The following is a 23,308-nucleotide window of genomic DNA, read 5'->3' as shown; positions in this document are numbered from 1 at the left end:
ACTGCCAAAGCACGAGAGCACAGAGCAGCAGTTTTCAATCAAAGGGACAGAACACAATCACCAGGGGAAATTTTCCAAGCTTCATTCCACCCCTAGAAGGTTTATGGAAAGGGAAACTGCGTGTTTCAAGAAAGCTTCTTAGGTGATTGGAAGGATGCTCATCCGGCACACCCTACCTGGAGAACCACGGCAAACGGGACCTGGGGGCCCGTGGGATGAGGGAGGGGATGGTCCCCTAGCACGACCCCCACCTCCATCTTGGAATGTCTACACATAAAACCTTGGAAGGTCTACACATAAAATCCAAGCTGGGCGACTCCTTTTCTTTCAGAGCAAAACCCTAGCCATCTCCCTGCTATTATTTCACGGTCCTTACAGTTTGGAAATTCTTCCTAATGCCTAATTTAAACCCTCCCTTCTGTAATTGGAGGCTAGGACTCTAATCCATTCTTTAGTAGAAACCGTGAACTAGTGATAACTGTTCCTTATAAAAGATCACAATATCTGCTTGAAGATTATTGTTCTTATTAGTCATGATCTGGTCAACGTCTTCACTGGGAAGAGGTTTCCTTTCACATAAATCATTCCCTAACCCAACAGGAAAATCCTGGATTATTCTTGTAATCACTGCTTCCTTTTCGACTTTTTTTCAGAGTGGCTTCTTTTCAACAACTCTAAGTTTCTCTAAAATGTGTCCTTTTCATAAACACCAGGCTCTTATTGGAGAAGAGTCTCAGGATTTATTTGCTAAATGCCTTGTGCGCACTCAATGAGAGACTGTGCAAAACCCTCTCTTACAGCCTCCCAACTGAGAAATATAGGGAAGCCATTCTGTCAGGCACCAGAGCTCTTGTGATTCAACTGGAAATCTCCAAATTAGCTCGCAGGGTCACTCTGCAGTGTCTAATCAAGCCCAGCCTTACTTTGAATGTCATCTATCATTATATCAACGCTACACACACTGAATGACAAAGGCTCACCCTCATCCTCTCCAGAGGCACTTTCCAGGTCAAAATAATATGTGAAGTGACCTGCTTAATGCAATTTCCTATCAACAGCCCGGTGTCTCAATGCATTAACACTACGAGGCTTATTCTCGTGACCCAGAACAGAAAGTAGCCTGACTAGGAATATACCCACATTCCATGGTGCAAATCTGCCAGGGCAAAAGCAAGTGCGCACAAACACCTGTCTTCCTGGGCCAACACATCGGAGGGGTTTCCACGATAGCAACAGATTCCATCCATAAAGCATGGCTGGTTGTGCCTTGGGAAAGTGAATCAAGCAGTCCCACCGCAAGCTCAGGCACCAAAAGCAGAATTTGCCAGAGGTTATGGGTCAGCAGGTTGGGGTAGCTCCACGTTCTGCTAATACAGTAATTCCCCTACATACGAATGAGTTCCATTCCGAGAGTGCGTTTGTAAGTCCAATTTGTTCGTAAGTCCAGCAAACTTAGGCTAGGTACCCAACTACCACAAGCATCTATATACCGCTGATTTTACGCATGCTTCCGGACATTTGGGCTTGAAACAAAGATACTGTACTACCGTACTCTATACAGTACCGTACAGTAAAGTACACAAAAGCACAACCACTTATAGAGGATGCACGCACGTGACAATGTACACCAGACACGTGAACTAACTTACATGACGGGACACGCAAATGCACATCTGCAGCTTTGAAGGTTCGCAACTTGAAGGCTTGTATGTAGGGGACTTACTGTATTCAGTTGGCTTATGAAGCTGAAGCACAGCTACATAAAGACTAAGGAGGTACAGGCTTCCGCTGGAGAAATGGGAGCACCTCATCCCTTCGTGGTGTCCATCACCATCACCATCACCATCACCATCACCATGGCCTGGGAGGTCTCTGCTCACACACACACAGTATCACAGTTTCAAAGTGGCCTGAGCCAATTTAGCCATTCAAGACTGTTGGGCTCTTTGGGGAAACACCGGGGGAACTCTGATGATCAGAGGTGAGGAGGAACTATGTCCCCTGCCCAGTGGTACGTTACAAGGGAAGCGAGTCTCAGATTGAATTCTACCACACGGACCAAGTCCTCAGCGAGCCGGCTAAACAGTGGTACAAGCTGTTCCCGTAAGCCCAGTCCCTGCTCTCCATCATTTCAGACGTTCCAATGAGCACCTCACATAAATTTCACTCTGAAGTAACTGCAGCAATACCCCAGCAGCAGGATCTGCTAACCTTCACGTGAAATCAGCACACTAAAGCTGCCGTTCATTGGAGGCATCCAATGGATTCAATTCAACGGATTCCAGACCCAAGGCATCGTTCCCAAATTCCAAGGCTGCTGGGCTCCCCAGATTCTTATGCCCCAGTCATGCAAGGGGGCTGCTCATCATTCTGGCCAAAAAGACATGTGCACACCCCCCATTTCACTAGGGAAGCTTACTTCTAGCACTCCTTGCATTTGCTGGTGAGCCCCTGTGGCAGGTGTAGGAAGCTCTGACATTCTTACCCTAGTTGCCTCTGCTATATGGACTCTTCATGGAGTCAGGAGTCAACTAACCGCCTTTTGGCGGTGGATTAAAATTTAGTAACAAACATAAATATCAATCTGTCTACGTGAAAGTATTTAAAGTGAAATCATAAGCAATAAAATAAGTACAGTGAAGACAGTATAATATACGCACTTGAGTCAGAGACTCAAGGTCCAACGTTCCAATGTCCCCGGCTCATCTGTAAAAACAGGAATAGACCTCCCACCCATTAGGATGGCCGCTATCCAAAAAACAAAACAAGTGTTGGCAAGAATGCAGAGAAATTGCAGCCCTTGTGCACTGGCGATGGGATATAAAATGGTGCAGCTGCTAGGGAAGACAATATGACGGTTCTTCGAAAAAAAACACACACAGAATTGATGTGACCCAGCAATTCCACTTCTGGGTATATCCCCAAAAGAGTTGAAAGCAGGGTCTCAAACAGATATTTGTACCCCATGTTCATAGCAGCATAATTCACGACAGAAAAAGAATTGAAGCAACCCAAGTGCCTATAGACAAATGAATGGATTAAAAAGAAAAAAGAGTATGTGTATGCAATGGAATAGTTCGCAGCCTTCAAAAGAAGGGAGATTCTGACCCAGGCTCCAACATGGATGATCCTTGGGGCCACTATGCTAAGTGAAAGAAGCCAGATACAGCCAAGGACAAATACTGTATGATTCCACTTACATGAGTTACCTAGAATCATCAGATTTGTAGAAAGTGTTATGGAATGGTGGTTGCCAGGGGCTGGCGGGGGAGAGGAGGGATGGGAAGTTGTTATTTAACGGGAACAGAGTTTCCATTTTGCAAATGAAAAGAGTTGTGGAGATGGATGGTGGGGATGGTCACACAACAATGTAAACGTACTTGATGCTGCTGAACCGTACACTTCAAGAGTTAGAATGATCAATTTTATATTATGTCCATTTTACCACAATTAAAAATAATTTTTGAAAGACAGAAATGAAAGAATCTATCTCATGAGCGTTGCTGAATTAAATCAGTTAGTGTTTGTGAAGCACCTAACACAACAATGCCTGGGTACGTCGCAGCTGTAGTCATATTATGTGTGTTATAAACAGCGCTGACTTTCCCCTCCTTTAAGCCCATGTATTCTCGACGTGAAGGGGAGTGTGGCCTTATAAATTCTACTCTGCTGCTTAGAGTCAGGGCATCTGACCAGATGAAGGAAGGGCCAGGACCCCTAACCTCACGGAGCGAACACTGAGCGTGACCATCAGTGTTTATCTCACCAGTGCTGCCTCTTCCTCGCCCCTCTGCTGTACAGGATCTGTTTCTGCAGCCCCCCACCCCGCTGCCCACCACCACCAAGTCAGAGTGGACGACTGTACCGTAGCAGGTCTGTCCGTCTCCCCGGAAGCCGATGGAACACTCGCAGGTGAACTGGGTCCCGGGGCCGGGGCGACAGGCTGCATTGCTGTCACACCCGTGAGTGCCGATGTAGCAAGGATTCTGAAGGGCATCAGGGGAGCCGTCTGTGAAGGCAGAGACATTGAAACCCAGTGAGGATTCAGAAACTCTTATTCCTCCAGAAACCCCAGAAAGTAAGGCAGGACTGATGACCAGAAAACCCGCCGACTCCTGAGTCACCTGGGGGTCACCTGAGGCGGGATCAGCAAACTACATCCCTTTGGACATTTGTCTGTTTTTGTAAATAAAGTTTTACTGGAAACCAGCCACACCCATTCACTTGCATACGGTCCTTTTGTGCTACAGTCACAGAACTGAGAGAGACTGCACGGCTGGCAAAGCCTGAAATATTTATTGATACTGTCTGGCCTTTTAAGAAAAAAATACGCCAACCCCTGATGCCTGGAGCTACAGCTGTCAAAGGAAGGAGACAGACACCTGTCCTCCTTCTGCTTTATGGAGCTGAGGACAAACTCGACTAGCTGGCGAAGTGACCTGGGTACAGAGGGAGAATCAAAAATAACTGAAAAAGAGAAAGACCTTCACACCTAGACCCCAAATATACAGAACCCCTAGGGCTTAAAGATTTGGATGATGTGAGACCTGACACTGGGCTGTCCCACTAGCTGCAGCTCCTTCCACGCAGCCAGAAGCACCCCGAGACTAGACCCCGCCTCTCGCAATGTGCCGTCCCCGGGCAGAAAGCTCGTTGTAGGCTCCGTGCCTGACTTTCAGCAGATTTGATTAGGATTTCCCCAGGTGAGCACACAGTGAGTATCAGAGTGTTTTAAATGCCTGGCCATCCATAGGCACATGACAAGATGCTCAACATCACTAATCATTAGAGAAATGCAAATCAAAACTACAATGAGGTATCACCTCACACCGGTCAGAATGGCCATCATCAAAATATCTACAAACAATACATGCTGGAGAGGGTGTGGAGAAAAGGGAACCCTCTTGCACTGTTGGTGGGAAGGTAAATTGATACAGCCACTATGCAGAACAGTATGGAGGTTCCTCAAAAAACTAAAAATAGAACTACCATAGGATCCAGCAATCCCACTCCTGAGCATATACCCAGACAATTCAAAAAGATACATGCACCCCTGGCAGCACTATTCACAATGGCCAAGACATGGAAACAATCTATGACATGGAAACAACAAGTGAACTTATCTAGGATGCAGAAATAGACTCACAGACACAGAGAACAGACTTGTGGTTGCCAAGGGTGTGGGGGAAGGACAGGGATGGATTGGGAGTTTGGGGTTAGAAGATGCAAACTGTTATATAGAGAACGGATAAAGAACAAGGTCCTGTTGTATAGCACAGGGAACTACAGTCAATATCCTGCAATAAATCATAATGGAAAAGAATAAAAAATAAAATAAAAATAAATGCCCGGCCATAGGCAGCTGCAGCCCTTGGATGGTCTACTCTTTAAGGTAACTCAAGGATTATCATTCTGCTCTACCCCAAATGGAATAATGAGGAGGCCTTAGGTTAGCAGAACAGAGACAGGTAGGTTTTCTAAGAATCATAAATGACAAGACGTTTATTTCTGCCGGGAGCTATTTCAGCATAACTTTCTTCTTCTTACTGAGAGTAAGAGACGAAAAACAACATGTCAAAAGCACCGAGAGAGCCGTGCAGGCAGACACACACGACGCCCAGTCTGAGCTGCCACCTCTTACCCCTCACAGGACCAATAGAGTTGCTCAGAGCATAGCGCAAGATCCTCTCCTCCTGGTTGTACAGGACAAACACGCTGTCCACTGAGAGCTGCTGGGTGCTGGGCAGGGCCGGCCGGGAGTCGTCGTGGACGCACTCCTGGAAGGTGATGGTCTGGCGCCACTGGTAAGTGTGGACGTGAGAAGGGGCAGTGCCATCCCGCTCGGGTTCCATCACTGTGTACTCCCGGGTGGAGGATGATGTGATCACTGGATGCGGGAGGGAAGCAGGGAGACAAGGCAGGGACACAAAGGAGAGATCTTGAGGATACAAGAGGCTTAGTCAAGGGCTCTAAAACCATCAGCAGTATTCTCTGCCTATACTGCTACCAGATGAGAGATCGGACGGAACAGGATACATAAAACTATTTATTTCAGCACTGGGACTCATTCTGCCACCTAGATTTCCCATACTATTATTGATGTTGTTTGCATTAGAAACAGTTACTGCTTTTTCTCATCAAGTGCTTCTCTATAAGTTCCTAAGTCACCCAGAACCAACCCAGAGTTTAAGGTCTGATGGAAAGAGCACGGGCTTGGAGGGAGAGACACCTGAACTCACACCTTGCCCCTTCGCTCACAAGGCGTGTGATCATAGGCCAGTTACTAACTTCTTTACCCTCTGTTTCCTTTCCGACATGGGCTGCGGTGAGGATGAGATAATGTATGTAAAATTTCTGGGATCAAGCAGGCTAATACTCTCATTAAGACACACCACCGTTTACGGAGCATTTGCCACGCGACTAGCAGAGTGCTAACTGCTTTTTACGGGTTATCTCACTTAGGATTCAATAAATAGAGGCTGCTATAAATAACCCTAGATTAAACGGTTCTCTGATATATAAAAATGAGACACTCATAGGTTTCAGTAGCCAATTTCTATAAATTACTGAAGAGCCGTGAGCAGATCTCAATAGAGAAAGGAAAGTCTTCCCCACTTAGAAGACAGCTCGCTTTTCCCCCATACAATGAAAATCTCAACTTCCTATTTTAAAAAAAGTATAGAAGACTCTTTATACCTGTGTGCTCTGGGGTAGTTCACAATCGAAGCCAGAGGATACATAAAAGATTAGTGTAAGTTGCCTCCTGTCCAGCTCCCACGTGCTGGGCTGCCAGAAACACCATCTGGTCGTAGCCTGACTTGCAGACCGGGGTGCTGCGGCTCCTTGCACCTCCTACTCACCCACTCGTTTTCCCCAGGAGAGCCGGAGCGAGCCACAGGGCCATGGTAATTGGTACAACCATTCTGGATGGCCATTTAATAAGGGCCTTTAAAGAGTCTCCCTTGTTTGACTCGGCACTTCTATTTCTAGGAATTCGGTCAGAAAACAATCAGAAATGTGGTCCAGATTTATGATGAAGGTGATTATTTCAACTCATTATGAGAAGGAAAAATTGGAAATAACCTAAGCTTTAGAAAAGAGAATGGTTTACATTGAGAGCCATACAATAGAATGGTAGAGATTCATTAAAAAGTGTTTGCAAAGCCTAGAATGAAACTATCAAGTATTCACAATTTGACGCTAACTGGAAAAGTGAAGATACAATAATGTGGCATGACTGAAATTATGTAAATAGAAACTATATACTTGACTGTAGAGTATACAGTAGTAGTGCATCAATGTTAAATTTCCTGATTTTGATGAGTGTACTGGGACCGTGTGAGAGGATGTTCTCGTCCTTAGGAAGAACACGTAAATTATTTAGGGAATGAAGGATCATGGTGCCTACAACTTACTCTCCAAAAAAACCATATATATATATATATATGTATGTATGCGAGAGAGAATGATAAATAAATGTAGCAAAATGTTAACAACTGGTGAGGCTGGGTAAATGATATGTGGAAACTGCTATTTTCAACTTTTCTGTAAATTTGAAACTTAAAAAGTACATACAGATGTATATTATAATAAAATTATACTGTTTTGAAATTATATAATATGGTGAGATTTTATGTTGGGATATTATTTGTGTTGGTATATATACATGTTGGGGTATTTTTTATATGGAAGGAAAAGGCTGAAAGGAAATACACTTAATCTAATAATAATTGTGTCCTGGTTTTACATCTGTAAGTTATGTTTATTTTCTTTTCTGCCCTCAATTCTCTCCAATGAGTGTGCATGGTATCTATTAGAGAAAAGGTGATTTGTATAAGGTACCCCCTGCACTTCCCTCTCCGAAGGCCAGGAGATAGCATGAGTTCAGGGCTGGAGCCTGTGGGTGACGCTGGCCCAGGACGCGGCACTGGCCCGGGACGCGGCGCTGCAGCTCACCCTGGTGGGAGTAGTGGTAGAGCTCCGTGTAGGGCTCGATGTGCACCGAGGAGCCGAAGGTGATCTGCGGCACTCGGCCCTCCAGCTCCGTGTCGATGGTCAGGTGTCCGTGCTCGTCAATACCGCTGAACTGCTGCTTAATGAACAACTTGTCCGGGTGCCCCACAAAGGTCACCTCAGCCTGGCGGGTGAATTCGCCCCCTGCAAAGCAAGGTCAGTCTGTCACGTTGCTGTCAGGGAAACCACCCTCATGCCCACCCTGGGCTCACTGTGGGGACAGGCTCACACCTCCTCTGCAGATGCTTTAGTTTGGTTAGTAGAAATGGGGCTGTTGACACCAAGGACAGAGCTGGGACATCCATATGGCCCAACTGAGTCACGCGCAAGAAACAGAAGCTGCTTGCCAGCTGCAAACCAGCATCTGAGATGGGTGGGCTCATGGCTTGTGCTGGAAAAAGCAGGGGATAGGAGTTGGACTCCCAGCTGTGCTGGGTACTGGTTGGGTGAGCCTGAACAAGTTATTTAACCTCACGGGAGCCTGCATTTCCTGATGATGAAAAAGGGACACAATCTGTCTTGGGGAAATTAGGTAAGTACGTTAAAACGTCCTCTGCCCAACATGAAGCACTCCAGGATGTCGGCTGTGGGAATGACTACTGTAAGAGCTAAGCCCTGGTCAGGATGGGCCACTTGTTCAGAACAAACTATCACCAGACCCAGAAACCATCCTAGGAGCACACACTAAGGTGCTGGCTCAGGATCTCCCCTTGGTCTGGGCAGGGAGGCAGCCCCCGACAAGCAGGAAAAAATACCCCCCCTTCTTCCAGCTTCCTCCCTTTGCCACCTTTGCAGACGCCTGATAGCAGAGCTGACAGCCATTTCATGATATGTGAAAAGTACGTGAAATTTACATTTCAGTGCCCATGAAGAATTTCATTCCAACACAGACAGGATCATTCATTTGCATATTATCTTTGGTGCTTTCGCTCGAGGACGACAAAGTTGAAGACAGTTAGTCCCCTACGTACGGATGAGTTCTGTTCTGAGAGCGCATGCGTAAGTCCAATATGTTCGTAAGTCCAACAATGTTAGCCTAGGTACCCAACAAACACAATCCGCTATCTAGGACTGTACTGTAATAGGTTTACAATACTTTTCACACAAATAATACATAAAAGAATAAATGAAGAAAAAAAATAAAGAAAACATTTTTAATCTTACAGTACAGTACCGCACCTTTCAAAGTACAGTAGTACCAGCTACATCACCGCTGCTTTTACGCTTGCTTGCAGACATCCTGGGCTTGAAATGAAGACACTGTACTACCGTACTCTATACAGTACTGTACAGTGAAGTACGCAAAAGCACAACCCCTTGTAGAGGATGCACTCACGTGACAACGTACGCCAGACACGTGAACTAACTTACGTGATTGGACATGCAAACGTAGGTTCGCATCTTTGAAAGTTCGCGACTTGAAGATTCGTATGTAGGGGACTTACTGTAGCTGTTAACAGAGCCCGAATAGCCTAAAACATTTAGGCAAAGCTTAAAATATTTACTAAATGACCCTTTGCAGAAAAAGTTGGACAACTCCTGCTTTATAGCCCCCAGGTCCCAGGCAGATTTCCAGCTGATAACACAGGGACAGTTAAGAAGGACCATTGTAGTAACAAAGATTTGCTGTTGTAGGGAATTTGTAAAGACTCCCTCAGCCTCCCTGAAGCTGATGTAAGTTACAAAGGACCATCCATTTAAGTCAACCCATATTCAAGGCAACACCAATATGAAATGCTGTGTAGCCAAGGACTAGGATCTGTGGATCTGGCCGCAAAGCTCGACTACGTCTGCAAAGGGAAGAGCATGTGTTTGCAAGAGAGCCTGAACATCGTTATGATACTCGGGGTACACATGCCTGTGGGAGAGGGAGAAAAAACATTGGACCATACATAAGGTATCTTATACCCTTTTCAAATATATATCCTCTCCTTTCTTAAAACGTCCACATTTCAGGAAGTTAGGTATTTATGCTCTGTAACTTTGGGAGGGGTGTCTGTGCAAAGCCTACAGACCCTGCTCTCGGCAGTGTTTTCACGATAAAGCCGTGGCTGAAGCTACAGTGAGGCTAGGGGTGTTGGAGAAGGCAGGTCTAGGTAGTCAGAGGCGGCGGCTATGTACCTGTGCCCCAGAACAGCGGGCTCCAGGTCCTAGGAGCGGCCAGAGATGAAGGATGCAGACTCCTCCAGCCAAGCAGTTCCAGGAAAGGGCCTCCAGCACAGGGGGACCAGCCTCAGCACAGCAATGGGAGAGGCCACCACTGCTCCAGGGAAGCATCTCCTCCGCTCCCACCCACCGACAATCTGCCCACATGTCCCCTAAAGACTGAACTTTCCCCGACGGGACACGGTCTCTAGGCAGCTCCAAGGACACTCAGCTTTCCTAAGACTCGTGAGGATTATGCTTATCAGGCTGACTTTACCAGCTAGAAACGACAGGTTCCTTTTCTCCAAGCAGATGCTGAGGAAATGTCAAATGTCAGCTTCAGATTAGTTGGGAATTTGGAGGCAGGCTGGATCAGTAGAAGCAGCCCCATACGTTGGGTTGTGAGGATATAGGAGCAAACATCATTTGCTCCGCCTAACTCTATATCTCCGCCCTGAAATCGCTCCCTGATCAAAATGCAATTCTAGACAGTCTTAGTTAACGTATATTAATTGAAAAACTTCTTGATAATTTTACCTCAACACCTTATTTCCAGAGCCACAAAATGCTTATCGGTAAGTTACTTGCAGACATGGAGTTCCCTTTCCATTCACCCCAGCCCGTTAATTTTAAGGTCTGACGTCAGTTACCTGTGATGCTAAACCCATTCTTGAATCCATCTTGCTCCACGGCAAACATCCATCCAATGATGCCTCCAATAGGGGCCAGAGGAAGCAGAGAGTATCCGATGGTCTCAGGAATGGTGCTGATGGCTGTGTAGGAGCGCCCATGGTTCATTACCACGTAGGAGTGGAGGTCGGTGTTCTCAAAGACAATGGGAACTTGGCTGTTCCCCACAAAGACCTTCCCTTTCACCTTGCCGTTAACTCTCTGGGGGGTACCTGAGTGAGAAACAAAGAAAGCAGCCAGCCCTTCAGAATAGAATAGTATGTCTGGTAGGATCTGTACTTATAAAAGCAAAGAGCCAAACAGTGCTGGGGTAAAGGGCTTTGGGGTAAGTGAAAGCAGCTGTTCAAAAAGGCAGTTCCTATGGCTGTGTCTATGAGCCTTACAAATTCCAATTTCTTCCTTTCTTCCACGCTGATGGATCATGGACAGCAGAAAAGTGAGACCCATTGTTTGATGGAGGAAGGTCTGAGGCAAATAAAACGATCTCATAGAACAGTATCATGGGTGGTCTAGAACTAGGTGACATAAATGTCTCACTTTTGAGAGTATCGGGGACAGAATTAGTCATTTCACTGGGACAGCAGGGCTAAACTGGATGGGACATTTGGTTGCCTGATCTGTAACACATCTTAAAGAGCATCTCCGGCTCAAACATAGGACTGCCAGTCTGAGTCCTGGACCTTCACTCAAGCCAAGCCAGACAGAAGTGGCCACAGCGGATATCGAAGGCCACACAAATATGCCCTCTGACCCAGAACCAGCTTGTGGGCTGGGGTGTGTTTGTTGTTCCATTTAGCCAACTGGGAAAGATGGGAAACTTACTATGGCATATTTAAAAGCTTTCTTCATAAATTGCTAAATAGTATATGTATAGGACACCATTTCTGAAAATCACATTAATGATAAAAGTTAGCATACACTTAGGGGCAAATATCTGAAGAGGTGTACACAAAACTGCTACCAGTGGCTAACTCAGGGCCATATGGTGAACTTTCATTTTCTATACTATACATCTCTATAATGTTCAAATATTTATAACTTGCATATATTTATTATTGTTTAATCAGGAAAAGATAAGCTCTCAAGAAATTAAGTTGTTCTTGTATTTGAATAAGAAAATTGAAGGTTACCACATGACCCAGCAATTCCAACTCCTAGGTATATACCAAGAGAACAGAAAACATACATCCACCCAAAAACTTGTACACGGACGTTCTTAGCAGCATTATTCACGATAGCCAAAAACGGAAAGCACCCAATGTCCATCAATTGATGAATGGATAAACAGAATGTGGTATATCCATGAAATGGATATTATTTCGCTAGAAAAAAGGAATGAGGTACCCGATACACGCTAAAACATGGGTGCACCTTGAAAACATCATGCTAAGTGAAGAAGCCAAACACAAAGGTCCCATGTTGCAAGATTCCATGTATATGAAATATCCAGAACAGGAAAACCCGTGTTGACACACAGTAGGTTAGTTGTTGACAGAGAGTGGGGATGAGGATAAACTGAGGGTGACGGCTAAGAGATCCAGGGTTTCCTTCTGGAGCGATGAAAACGCTCTAAAATTAGAGGTAGCAGTTGCACCCCTTAGTTAATATACTAAAAAGAACCAAATGGTATACTTTAAGTGACTGTGTTACTTACATCTTAAAAAAAAAAAAAAACTGAAGGAAGAGGTAAATAAGTCACCTTGGACTGTTCAGGTCTGATGTAGAAATTCTATCACTTACTGATTGTACATATTGTGTTTCTCTTCCTAGATTATAAATGTCTTTCCCACCCAACTCCCTGGCTCCGTCTTAGCAGAGGTTTCTGTGCACAGTAAGTTCTCAGTAAAGTTTGTAGAATAACCTGAGACAAACAAGCCCTCATCTGAGCATGGTCACCCGTGTTCTGAAGACTTTCTGCTGTGTTCAGTATGCCTTAGCTGCTAAACAGGGTCACTGAGGGACTTCCCTAGCGGTTCAGAAGTTAAGACTCCACACTCCCACTGCAGCGGGCATGGGTTCCATCCCTGGCCGGGGAACTAAGACCCTGCATGCCGTGCAGTGCGGCCCCCAAAAATAAAATAAAATAAAATATAAAATAAACAGGTTCACTGACAAGCCAAGGCAGACTCGACACAGAGTATTTCTGCAAATAAACTATGTCATTACACTGGGGGATGCTGTGAAGTTAGAGGACTAATATCAAAAAATGCCTCCCCCAAACAATTACAGAAACAAGCAGGAAAGCCAGGGGGAAGGAAACCAAATTTTTTCCACCAAACTTGGAGTTAGAAAACTATGTCAAAAGTAGCAAGACTCCAAAAAAATATTTAAACCACAAAACTACGACGGGGCGTGCACAGAAGGTCAAAAAATGCAGCCGAGCCATCTGTCACATCTGAGCTTCCTGCCAAATGCAACCTGTCGGCATTTTCAGTCTGATATCTGGCACAGAAAGAGCTAATGAGATTTTTGCTCTTTGAGAAGAAAGGTTCACTGTAGATTGTGGAAGCTGCTCCCAGGTGAGAGAAATATAAAAGCCAAGCCTAAAACAAAGCAGCAAAGGTACACCCTCCCTGGGGCGGTGGGCTTTGGAAGCAAACAGACAACACGTTTATAAACATTAAAAACACCCCCCCAAATTAATACGCAACGTATCCAAAATTTTCTTTCGTTGCTGCAGATAGTATTTAACCATCTAACTGTGACCTAGGAGGGAACTTTTTTATTTTAGCAAATCAAAATAACTGATTTCACTTTAGCTATGGCAGGGGATCTGAAAAACAGAAAAGTGTTCCTCCAGCTGAGTTTTATTTAGTTGTATTGTGTGAAGCAGTTGAGGTTCCTCATTAAACACACGAGGAAGATGACAGGTGACAAGTGAGGTGACTTGGCATCTGAAGGAACAAATGTTCAGTATGGTCGGTTTGGGTTTTGTTTTAATTCTGGTTTATGGCCTCAGGTTCCCATAGGTCTCCCTCTCGAAGTAAACTCTTATCCGGACCCTCTAGACTTTTGCAGAGAAGATTCTTCTGACCATCTGAGAATGTCAAGACCGGTTGGGTCCTTTTCCGGGGGCAGAGCTCAGAACTGATGCCAGCCCACTGACGCCAGCTGAGTCCCTTTTGGAGTGGGCCCACAATGGGTCTGGGCTCCAGAGTTAGCTGTGATGCACCCGTTATGCTCCTCTATCACCACGTTGGGATTCCAGGGGCATGAGGACAGGTCTCTACCCGCTACATACTTTGGTTTCCACCAGCCCACTGTGGCCTTGCTGGAGTTGAACCACCATTAGGATGGTCTGAGTGATGCCAAAAGAAAAGGTTTGAAAGAAACGGAGGAAAATGGGGGGCACTGACAATTTGTGGTCCAGGCTGCATAATTTCAACACTTCAGCCTTTGTCTCACGCTATAGGGACAGCTGTGAAGATGGGCTCCCAATGGTCGTCATTTCAGAGATGGAGAAACAGCACAGGAAAGAAAGAGACCTCCCCTTATTAGGAAAAAAGGACACTCCCCAGGACCACACCCCCAGTAGAAAAATACAGGCAAGAATGGGGAATGAGAGATCAACTATCATTGCCCGACTGAAAATACCACCCCCGTTTAGAGATCTAGGTAAAGGAAAGATTTCAAAACAAGCACCAAGGGGCTTCCCTGGTGGCGCAGTGGTTGAGAGTCCGCCTGCCGATGCAGGGGACATGGGTTCGTGCCCCGGTCCGGGAAGATCCCACATGCCGCGGAGCGGCTGGGCCCTTGAGCCATGGCCGCTGAGCCTGCGCTCCGCAAAGGGAGAGGCCACAACAGTGAGAGGCCCGAGTACCGCAAAAAAAAAAAAAAAAAAAAACAAGCACCAAAACAAAAACTCCACTCCTCCCCCTTTCTCCCCCTTCAAAGGGAACAGACAGAAGCAAAGTACCTTCTGCAACACACTGCCGGCCATTCCCCGTGTAGCCGGAAACACAGCTGCAACAGAAGCCGGTGGCAAAGTCCCTGCACTCTGCGTGCACAGAGCACTGGTGTCTGTTGTTGGCACACGTCTGGCGGGAATCTGTGTTGTAGCTGAAAACTGCTTGGAGAGAACACAGCACACCTGTAAGCGCTTCACAGGGCTCTGGACCAGGAGGCTTTCTGACCCTACGCCCTCAGCTGTGCAAGACCTGACATCTGCTCAGGCAATTCAGACCCAGGGCTCTCTACCTGTAGCCACTTAAATAGTATAGTGGTTCTATTATTCAAACCACCAAAGCAAATGGGTCTAAAGGGAGTTTGAGAAATCACAAGGGTGAATTCTTTAAAAATGCTATAATCCAATGTCCTCAGTATCACGGAATCAATATTAGGTGACTGCCACCCAATGTCAATCTTAATATGGCATCCATGTAATGTCGCCAGATCCGCTTCACATTTTGAGCAGGAGGGACCTTAAAATTTTTAAAAATTATCTTTTATTGTGGTAAAATATCTATAACATAAAGTGCCATTTTAACAAGCTTAAAGTAGTTTTTAAAAATTTTGACCCTTGGGCTTCCCTGGTGGCGCAGTGGTTGAGAGTCCGCCTGCCGATGCAGGGGACACGGGTTCGTGCCCCGGTCCGGGAAGATCCCACATGCCGCAGAGCGGCTGGGCCCGTGAGCCATGGCCGCTGAGCCTGCGCGTCCGGAGCCTGTGCTCCGCAACGGGAGAGGCCACAGCAGTGAGAGGCCCGCGTACCGCAAAAAAAAAAAAAAAAAAATTGACCCTTTCTTCTCACCAGGGGATAAATCCTAAGCTCTTGAGTCAAAAGCTAGTTAGAAATAATTCCTCAGTCATACCTGGTCTAAAAGCCTCTGACCCAAGAAACAAGAAGAATTTCTCCCTATTTGAAATGTCTCTTAAAAAAAAAAAAAAAAAATGTCTCCCTCCCAGGTTCATTTTATTGGATGATGAACTAGCTCATTAAACTCAAAAATCCAGAGCAAATTAATTTGGGATGAAGTTCAAAAACACAAAAGGGGATGAACTTTTATAGGGGATAATGACCCACTTTATAAATGACTGTTATGAGTGAAGAGAAAAGTAAAGTTTAACTCCAGGTAGATTCCATGAGTCCTACACACCCAGAAGGGAATTTCCTGTATTTATAAAGATGGCGTTTGGAGCTGAAAATACTTGGGCCCGGAGCTGAACGCATGTGAGGCTACTGATTGCTTAAGCCCAGCTCCCAGTGGGTCTGTTATGGTCGACGTATCTGTGGGTGACCATTCAAATCACACCAGGAATGCACTGCTGGCTACAGAAGACTGACCTTTCTAATAAAAACAGTGAAATAACTGGGATCGAGGGCAGAAAAACATCTCTTTTAAACACAGTTGGGGTTCAAATCCGGGCTTTTCTTTTTACTAGTACCAAGGAATATACTACCATAAGCTGCTGGGGCTAGCTATGCTCTCATTTAAGTGAAGGCTTCACAAATGAGAATTTCAGAGACATGTATGTGGGGTGAAAGCAGGATGAGACTCAAATCTCACCCTGAAGGTAAACATATGTGCCGTTAACATATGCAATCCACCTTGGGGCGACCACTCTGAGACCCGGCTATAAGAGCTGAGTGCGACGTGCTAGGTGTCCGCATTACCCCAGGAAAGCCAGGGTGCCATGTGTATAAAGGGAGCCCTGAGACATGAACCACGTACTCATCATGTCACTAGGGGCAGCTTCTCCGTTTCTGTGCCTCAGAGGTAAGTAAGCACACTACCCCGGCCACCAGATACTGTCCATGCTTTGGGATACTCGATAAGAACAAACATCCGACTATTGCTACGAGACAAATCACAAGTAAGGAGAAATAAAAATGGGTGAATAATGTGGAACTGAGTAGATGTTTTGAGGGCCTTAGGATAACTTCATAGTTGAAGCAGTTGTGCGTCACAGTAAACATCATTTAAAGGCTTGGACTGTCCCCTTGATAGGAATCTTAATGGATTATAGGTCAACCTGAAGGGCAAAAAAATAATGAACACAGTCTAGTTCAAATGTCTTTTATAAGACAAATCAAAGCATGCTGGGGTTCCAGTGGTTTTCCCTGAAAATGTAGCCAAAATCTGATATAATACGGTTGATTACAAGATATTGTACTTTAAAACCATCCTCAAAAAGGGGATCTACTTATTTTGTAGTTTTAAACGTTCACAAACTAACTCTGAAACTGAGAGGGTCCGGGAGGAAAAATCATCAACCATCCTCCTTCCAAAACCAAGAGGAAATAAATTTCAAAGATAAACCGTGTCAATAGCCAAAAGAGCTTCTAAAATGTTTTTTCAGGTGGGTGAATACACTACTGATCTCAGAAGTCACAAATAAGGAAGGAAATCTGACTATCAAAATAATTCTAAAGCACTTTTCTCTTTAAAACAGAAAAAAAAAAAGAAAGAATAATAGAAGACTTGAAAGAGGACATGTTCTACAGTCTCCATAACCCCAGCCCTAATGGCCAGATCCCTTGGAGTCTCTGAAGCCTTCGGGCCCATCGACCGATGCTCTGCAGCTGTGAGTTCCACCCCTCCTTCCCCAGGCACTCATCCTTACAAACCACCAAATAATGCGCACAGCTGACACCCCACCAGCAATGCTCCCCTGTCTGGAAACCCAAGTATCCAAGAAGGTACCACCTGCAACATAAATGGCCTTACCAACTCCTGTTTCCTCAACTTCATCCACATCTATGACCTGTGGTTGCTGCTGGGGAAACCTCTCCGCTGGCAGCTGGAAAGATCTGGTCCTCTCCGTGGGAGGTCCAGGGGGTCTCTCAGTAGCCAGGCGGCGGGGGGGCAGGTCACTGGGCACGTTGTATGTGCCAGTGTCTCCCTTTCTCCGGGCCTCATAGGGAAAGGATGTGGTGCCCGTGTCCTCCAGGCTCAGAGGTGTCACCGAGTCATAATCCTCATCATCATACTCTGCTCCATCGTCCAATCCCAGGTTCACGTCCGAGGGCACCACGCCACTGGCCGTGGCCGGACTCCCAATCTCAAACACCCAGATGCCCTGCTGCCCAGAGTTGCTGCTCCTAGGGGGAAGGACAGGCTTCTTGGAAACAGGCCAGCAACCCACAAACAGCCCCCAGCAACCAAGCAGAAGGAGCCCTGGGGATCCGTGTCAATTTGAAACCCAACGCCTGCTTCTGCCCACAGCCTCGGTAGAGGATGAGAGAGCAGATGCAGTCCTGTCTGGTCATCACTGAGCTGAGACCATCCAGGGGGATACGGTGAGGCTGTATCCAATGGGCACAATCCTAGCAAAGGCTTAGTCTTGGCCACTCGAGAGGCACGCTTCAGGGACATTTTCAGGCCTTAAAATGCAATTTATAGGAATCACTCGTCATGTGCTTTACCATATAAGCAACCTGTTGACCGGAGTCATCCATTTTCTCAGTTATTCTCTTTCCAGGGCATGGTGTAATATGATAAGAAATATGTATTTGGTCCTTGTCTCTGGTTCCGGCATACAATCCCTAAAATCCCTGTTATCTCTGGAGTGATAAGAGTGTCTTTTTGTATGCTAATGAGATGGCTGGTGGCTGGGGACCCTGGGTAGCTTCAGGATGGGGGCTGGTCACTAGGAAGAATAAAGCTTGGGGCTTCCCTGGTGGCGCAGTGGTTGAGAGTCTGCCTGCCGATGCAGGAGACACGGGTTCGTGCCCCGGTCCAGGAAGATCCCACATGCCGCAGAGCGGCTGCGCCCATGAGCCATGGCCGCTGAGCCTGCGCGTCTGGAGCCTGTGCTCAGCAAGGGGAGAGGCCACAACAGTGAGAGGTCCGCGTACCGCAAAAAAAGAAAAAAAGAATAAGGCTTGATTACAGGGCTGGAATTTTCTTCCCCACGCCCTGACTTCCAGGGAGGGGGGTGAGGAGTGGGGTTGGAGAATAGGTTAATCACCAATGGCCAATGGTTTAATCAATCATGCCTATGTAATAAAAATTCCTAAGTGATGAGATTGACAGAACTTTGGGGCTGGTGAACACATCAAGGGGCCAGGAGGGTGGTGAGCCCAGAGGGGACACGGAAGCCCCTCACCCACTCTTCCTCCCATACCTTGCCCTATGCATCTCTTCTATTTGTCTGTTCCTGAGTGTATCCTTTATAACACACTGGTTATAGTAAGGAAAGTGCTTTCCTGAGTTCTGTGAGCCATTCTAGCAAATTATCGAACTTGAGCAGGGGTTCATGGAGATCCCCGATTTATAGCTGGTTGATCAGAAGTGCAGGTGGCAACCCAGGACTTGCAAGGGATGTCTGAAGTGGGGGCAGTTTTGTGGGACTGAGCCCTTAACCTGTGAGGTATGTGCTGACTCCAAATAGTGTCAGAACTGAATCGAATTACAGGACACCTAGCTGGTGTCTGAAGAGTTGGAGAACTGGTTGGGGGGAAACCCCCACAAATTTGGTGTCAGAAGAGTTATGAGTGAAAATGGTACAGAGTTGGTTTATTAGAAATCCCAACACTGTTAGCTGTGGAACCTTGGACAGGTCTCAGTTTACCTTTTTATGTTAAAAGTGTGTAGTGAAATACAAATGATATTGAGAATCTAAAGGCATTTTATAGTTATAAAATACAATAGAATAACCCTAATCTCTACTTCTTGCACCACCATTTTTACTGTTCTTCTGTGTGTGATTGGAAGTGTTCCTATGAGAAATTATGTAAAATGACCAGCTCGTACAATGGAAAGAAGGGACATACACTACTTGGTAGAGAATACTGAGCAAAAGATTGGGGTTAGACAGGGAATGAGGAATCAAGACAGTCCTGCAGAAATTGGACGTCTAATCAATCTGTCTGCTTGGGACTCAAATAAAGACAGTGCTATGCAGGAGCTTGCTTGAACCAGCTGGTAAAAAATTAAAGTATATAAACTTACAATTAAATAATCTATATTAAAATGAGAGGCAATCAAAAAGATACATATACCCCAATGTTCAGTGCAGCACTATTTACAATAGCCAGGACATGGAAGCAACCTAAATGTCCATCGACAGATGAATGGACAAAGAAGACGTGGTACATATATACAATGGAATATTACTCAGTCATAAAAAAGAACGAAATAATGCCATTTGCAGTGACATGGACGGACCTAGAGATTGTCATACTGAGTGAAGTAAGTAAGTCAGAGAAAGACAAATATCATATGATATCGCTTATATGTGGAATCTAAAAAAAAATAGTAATAAATAAACCTATTTGCAAAACAGAAATAGAGTCACAGAGGTAGAAAACAAACTTATGGTTACCAAGGGGGAAGGGCAGGGATAAATTGGGAGATTGGGATTGACATATACACACTACTATATATAAAAGAGATAATAAGAACCTACTATATAGCACAGGGAACTCTACTCAATATTCTGTAATGACCTATATGGGAATAGAATCTAAAAAAGAGTGGATATATATATATATGTATAATTGATTCACTCTGCTGTGCAGCAGAAACTAACACAACATTGTAAATCAACTACAATAAAAATTAAAAGAAATAAAAGCAGAGGGAATAAATACTTGAGACTCATATTAGCTATGTTCTTCAAGTTATTTGAATCTACTGCACCTCTATGGTGAGAATACTATATAATGGTTCACCTTTTCTCAACCCCAGGTTGAGCGACATGATGTGAGCAGCTGTAAACGGGCCATGGGTAGGAGTATTTACACCACGGAAATAGGCAAATGCTATAAATGAGGGCTTCCCCAACCCACCTAAAGCCAGTTGCTAAGCATTTACCAGCACACCATTAAAGTGTAGAGGAGTTTTAGACTCAACTGGCAATATGAAATTGGAAGGGGTTTTCTCAGCCTTGGGGCCATAGCAGGACATAGTTTTGAATAACTTGTATTTCTAACTTTATACGTATGGAAGAGATGGTAAAGCTGTCTCAAATGAGAATGATATCTAAAAACTTGGATACCTGTTCATTCTAAGAGTATATTCCCTTGAGTTCATCAAAAAAACAAAGTACTCCATAATGTAAAAATTATATACAAAATTTAAATCCATGGGAACATTTTCAGGTAATGTTCTATATTGCCCATTACATTATTCTTAATAAAACAGTCTTATAGACTGTTTTAAATAGTTATAGACTGTTTTAAATAGTCTTACAGACTTATAGACTAATGATAGTCTTATTAAGGGGAGAATCTACTGAAGAACAAAAAAAAAGCATACTTGGCCAAGTTTCCAAGTGATTCTCTGTCATTAGCAAATACATTATAAGCTCCGTCACTCTTCCATATGAATCCTACTAAACCTTGGCTGAAAGCAACCACTGCGGGAACTTGGTTCTCATCCTTCTTTGAGAATGTCGTATAGAACTGCAGACCATCTTCAGGATAAAGGAAAATGGCGTAGGTGCTGGAATCAGAGGAGGCCAGAACAGCCTGGAATGTGTTTCTCTGTGAAGATGAGTTAAAATTCAGTTACTCAGGAAAATATCTACAGATCTTAAAATGTGCTCTTCACCAGATCGTATCTAAAAAATACAGAGATGGCAGTATTTACACCTTATTCTAAAGAAATACTTTTGTAGGACCAAGTATTCCAGGATAATTCCACTTAAATATCTCTAAAGCTATGTCAACATGAAATTTTCTAATTAATCAATGAATACTTTCTGCATAACCGTGACCCTAAGGTTAATGCGAAACTATAGATGACACCTCCAGGTAGTGGCCTAAATCTCATGCAACTTAGCAAATTCTTACCCACAGAATTTCTTTCCACAGCCATTAAACATATTCAACCACATTCATTATTTAGCTGATTGAGCCCAAGCACCGTGCAGTAAGAAAGAAAATGAGCTTTGAGAGAAAACAAATCTGGATCCAAATCCTGCTCTACTCCTCACTGACTGTGTGACCTTGGGCACGTTACCTAACCTCTCTGAACCTTGATCTGTGAATCTGTAAGATGGAGATAAAGCCACCTACGGCACAGAAATGTTAGGAGGGCTACGTGAGCTAGCATAGGAAGGGCCAGGCACAGAGAACATATTCCTAATGTTAGTACCTCTCCTACACACCAGGCCTTGTCCTGAGCACTGTGAAGACGAATAAAAGTACGCGATCGCCGCACTTGAGAATTTATAGTCTAGGTGGGAAAACCGACATGTGAACAAAACATTGCCAAACTGGAGGATAGATTCTGTAATGGAGTTGTGTGCAGGCGAAGTGCCCGATGCTGGGAGGAGTGGGGGCAGAGGAGGCGGAAAGAACAAGCAGGAGCTAGACACGTGCAGTGAGGGTCAGGGAGAGGCCATCGCAAGCAGAGAGCACAGCTAGTGCAAGAGACTGTGGGTAAAACAAACAAGCAAAAAGCCTCAGCAGGGAATTGCAAATAATCTGATACAGCTGCTGCAAGAGGGTGCAGAGAAGTAAGAGTGAGGGGAGATTTGGCCCGTGAAGCAGGCAAGAGCTCTGTACAAGGGGCTGGGCAGGTATCGCTCAAGTGAAAAGGATGCACACTCGAGAAATTGAAGGTTTTAAACAGTTTTCAAGTACAGCACTCAGGCAGATACAGGTGGCAAAGCAAAACGTGTCAGACAGACTTCTCCAAAGTGTGCTCTATGGGATGCAATGTGTCTTATTTGGGAGGGAAAAGGGTATGGCCAAAAGGTTTGGGGATGGCTAAATTAAACAAAATTAAGCAGGTTTCTGTACTATAGGACTTTCCAGAGTGAGTCACCATGAGGGAGATATAGTTTTAGCGCTTCCCAAACTTATTTGGTCTGAGGAGTCCTCTTCCTCAAGGAATGTCTGTGGGACCAGTGTTCTGTGGTACACACTTTGGGAACCACCAGCTGGGAATATCCCCCATTTAAAGGGAGTGCTTTTGGACCTTTCAAGTTGCTCTCTACCCTGTAATGCTATAAAAATTAAACAATGGCGGAGCAAATTTATTTTTCCAAGGAGAAATCAAAGCATGTCCTAAAGAGTCACCTCAGATCTAGAGATGGCTTCTTCAAATACTCCCCCCTTCCTCCAAGGGCAAGTCCAAGCTCTACACACCCTAACACCTTTCCCAACCACTGCATCCACAGAGACTCCCATCCCTGGTTATGATGAAACTTGTTTCCTGAACCACCCACATGGTACAAATGGGTTTTGTCCCCCCAACTAGAGTCTGGATCTGGTCTTTATTTCTTCACATCTCTTGAGACTGCTTTATTAGTTTAACCTATCACTTCATATTAATAAATTCTCTATTTATCTAGAAGCCACCTCCCACTATCCACCACCCAACGTAAGAGCAGCTAGGGCTGTAATTTATCAGCCCTGTTCTTGCCATGTGGCAATCTTCTCAGGAATTGGCTTTCTTTACATCTAATCGTCATTACAGCATAGATTTAAGTAGCCCTGCAGATAAGGTTTTGGAAGCTTCAGACCTGCAACAAACAGCTTACTAGATTTTGCTTTGGATGTCTGTCC

At 45.0% G+C, this 23,308-nt stretch overlaps 1 protein-coding gene across 2 annotated transcripts in view; it reads right to left on the bottom strand.

The window, feature by feature from the left end:
- The window catches only part of NID1 (nidogen 1), a 94,281-nt gene that overhangs the window by 48,623 nt on the left and 22,350 nt on the right, over positions 1-23,308 (bottom strand). The window contains exons 3-9 of one of the 2 annotated variants that reach the window (XM_079899312.1): positions 21,051-21,277; positions 17,517-17,890; positions 14,765-14,914; positions 10,809-11,060; positions 7,957-8,157; positions 5,642-5,887; positions 3,866-4,009 (exon numbers count right to left, since the gene is read on the bottom strand). In XM_079899312.1, the coding sequence (XP_079755438.1) occupies positions 3,866-4,009; positions 5,642-5,887; positions 7,957-8,157; positions 10,809-11,060; positions 14,765-14,914; positions 17,517-17,890; positions 21,051-21,277 (1,594 nt within the window). Of the gene's footprint in view, positions 1-3,865; positions 4,010-5,641; positions 5,888-7,956; positions 8,158-10,808; positions 11,061-14,764; positions 14,918-17,516; positions 17,891-21,050; positions 21,278-23,308 lie in introns of both variants that reach the window. The other variant, XM_079899311.1, reaches the window with a different exon arrangement.

This window comes from Stenella coeruleoalba (assembly GCF_951394435.1).
Source record: "Stenella coeruleoalba genome assembly, chromosome: 16".
Classification (NCBI taxonomy): Eukaryota; Metazoa; Chordata; class Mammalia; order Artiodactyla; family Delphinidae; genus Stenella; species Stenella coeruleoalba.
The sequence above is the reverse complement of the archived record's forward strand: the minus strand, read 5'-3'. Positions and strand labels throughout refer to the sequence as shown.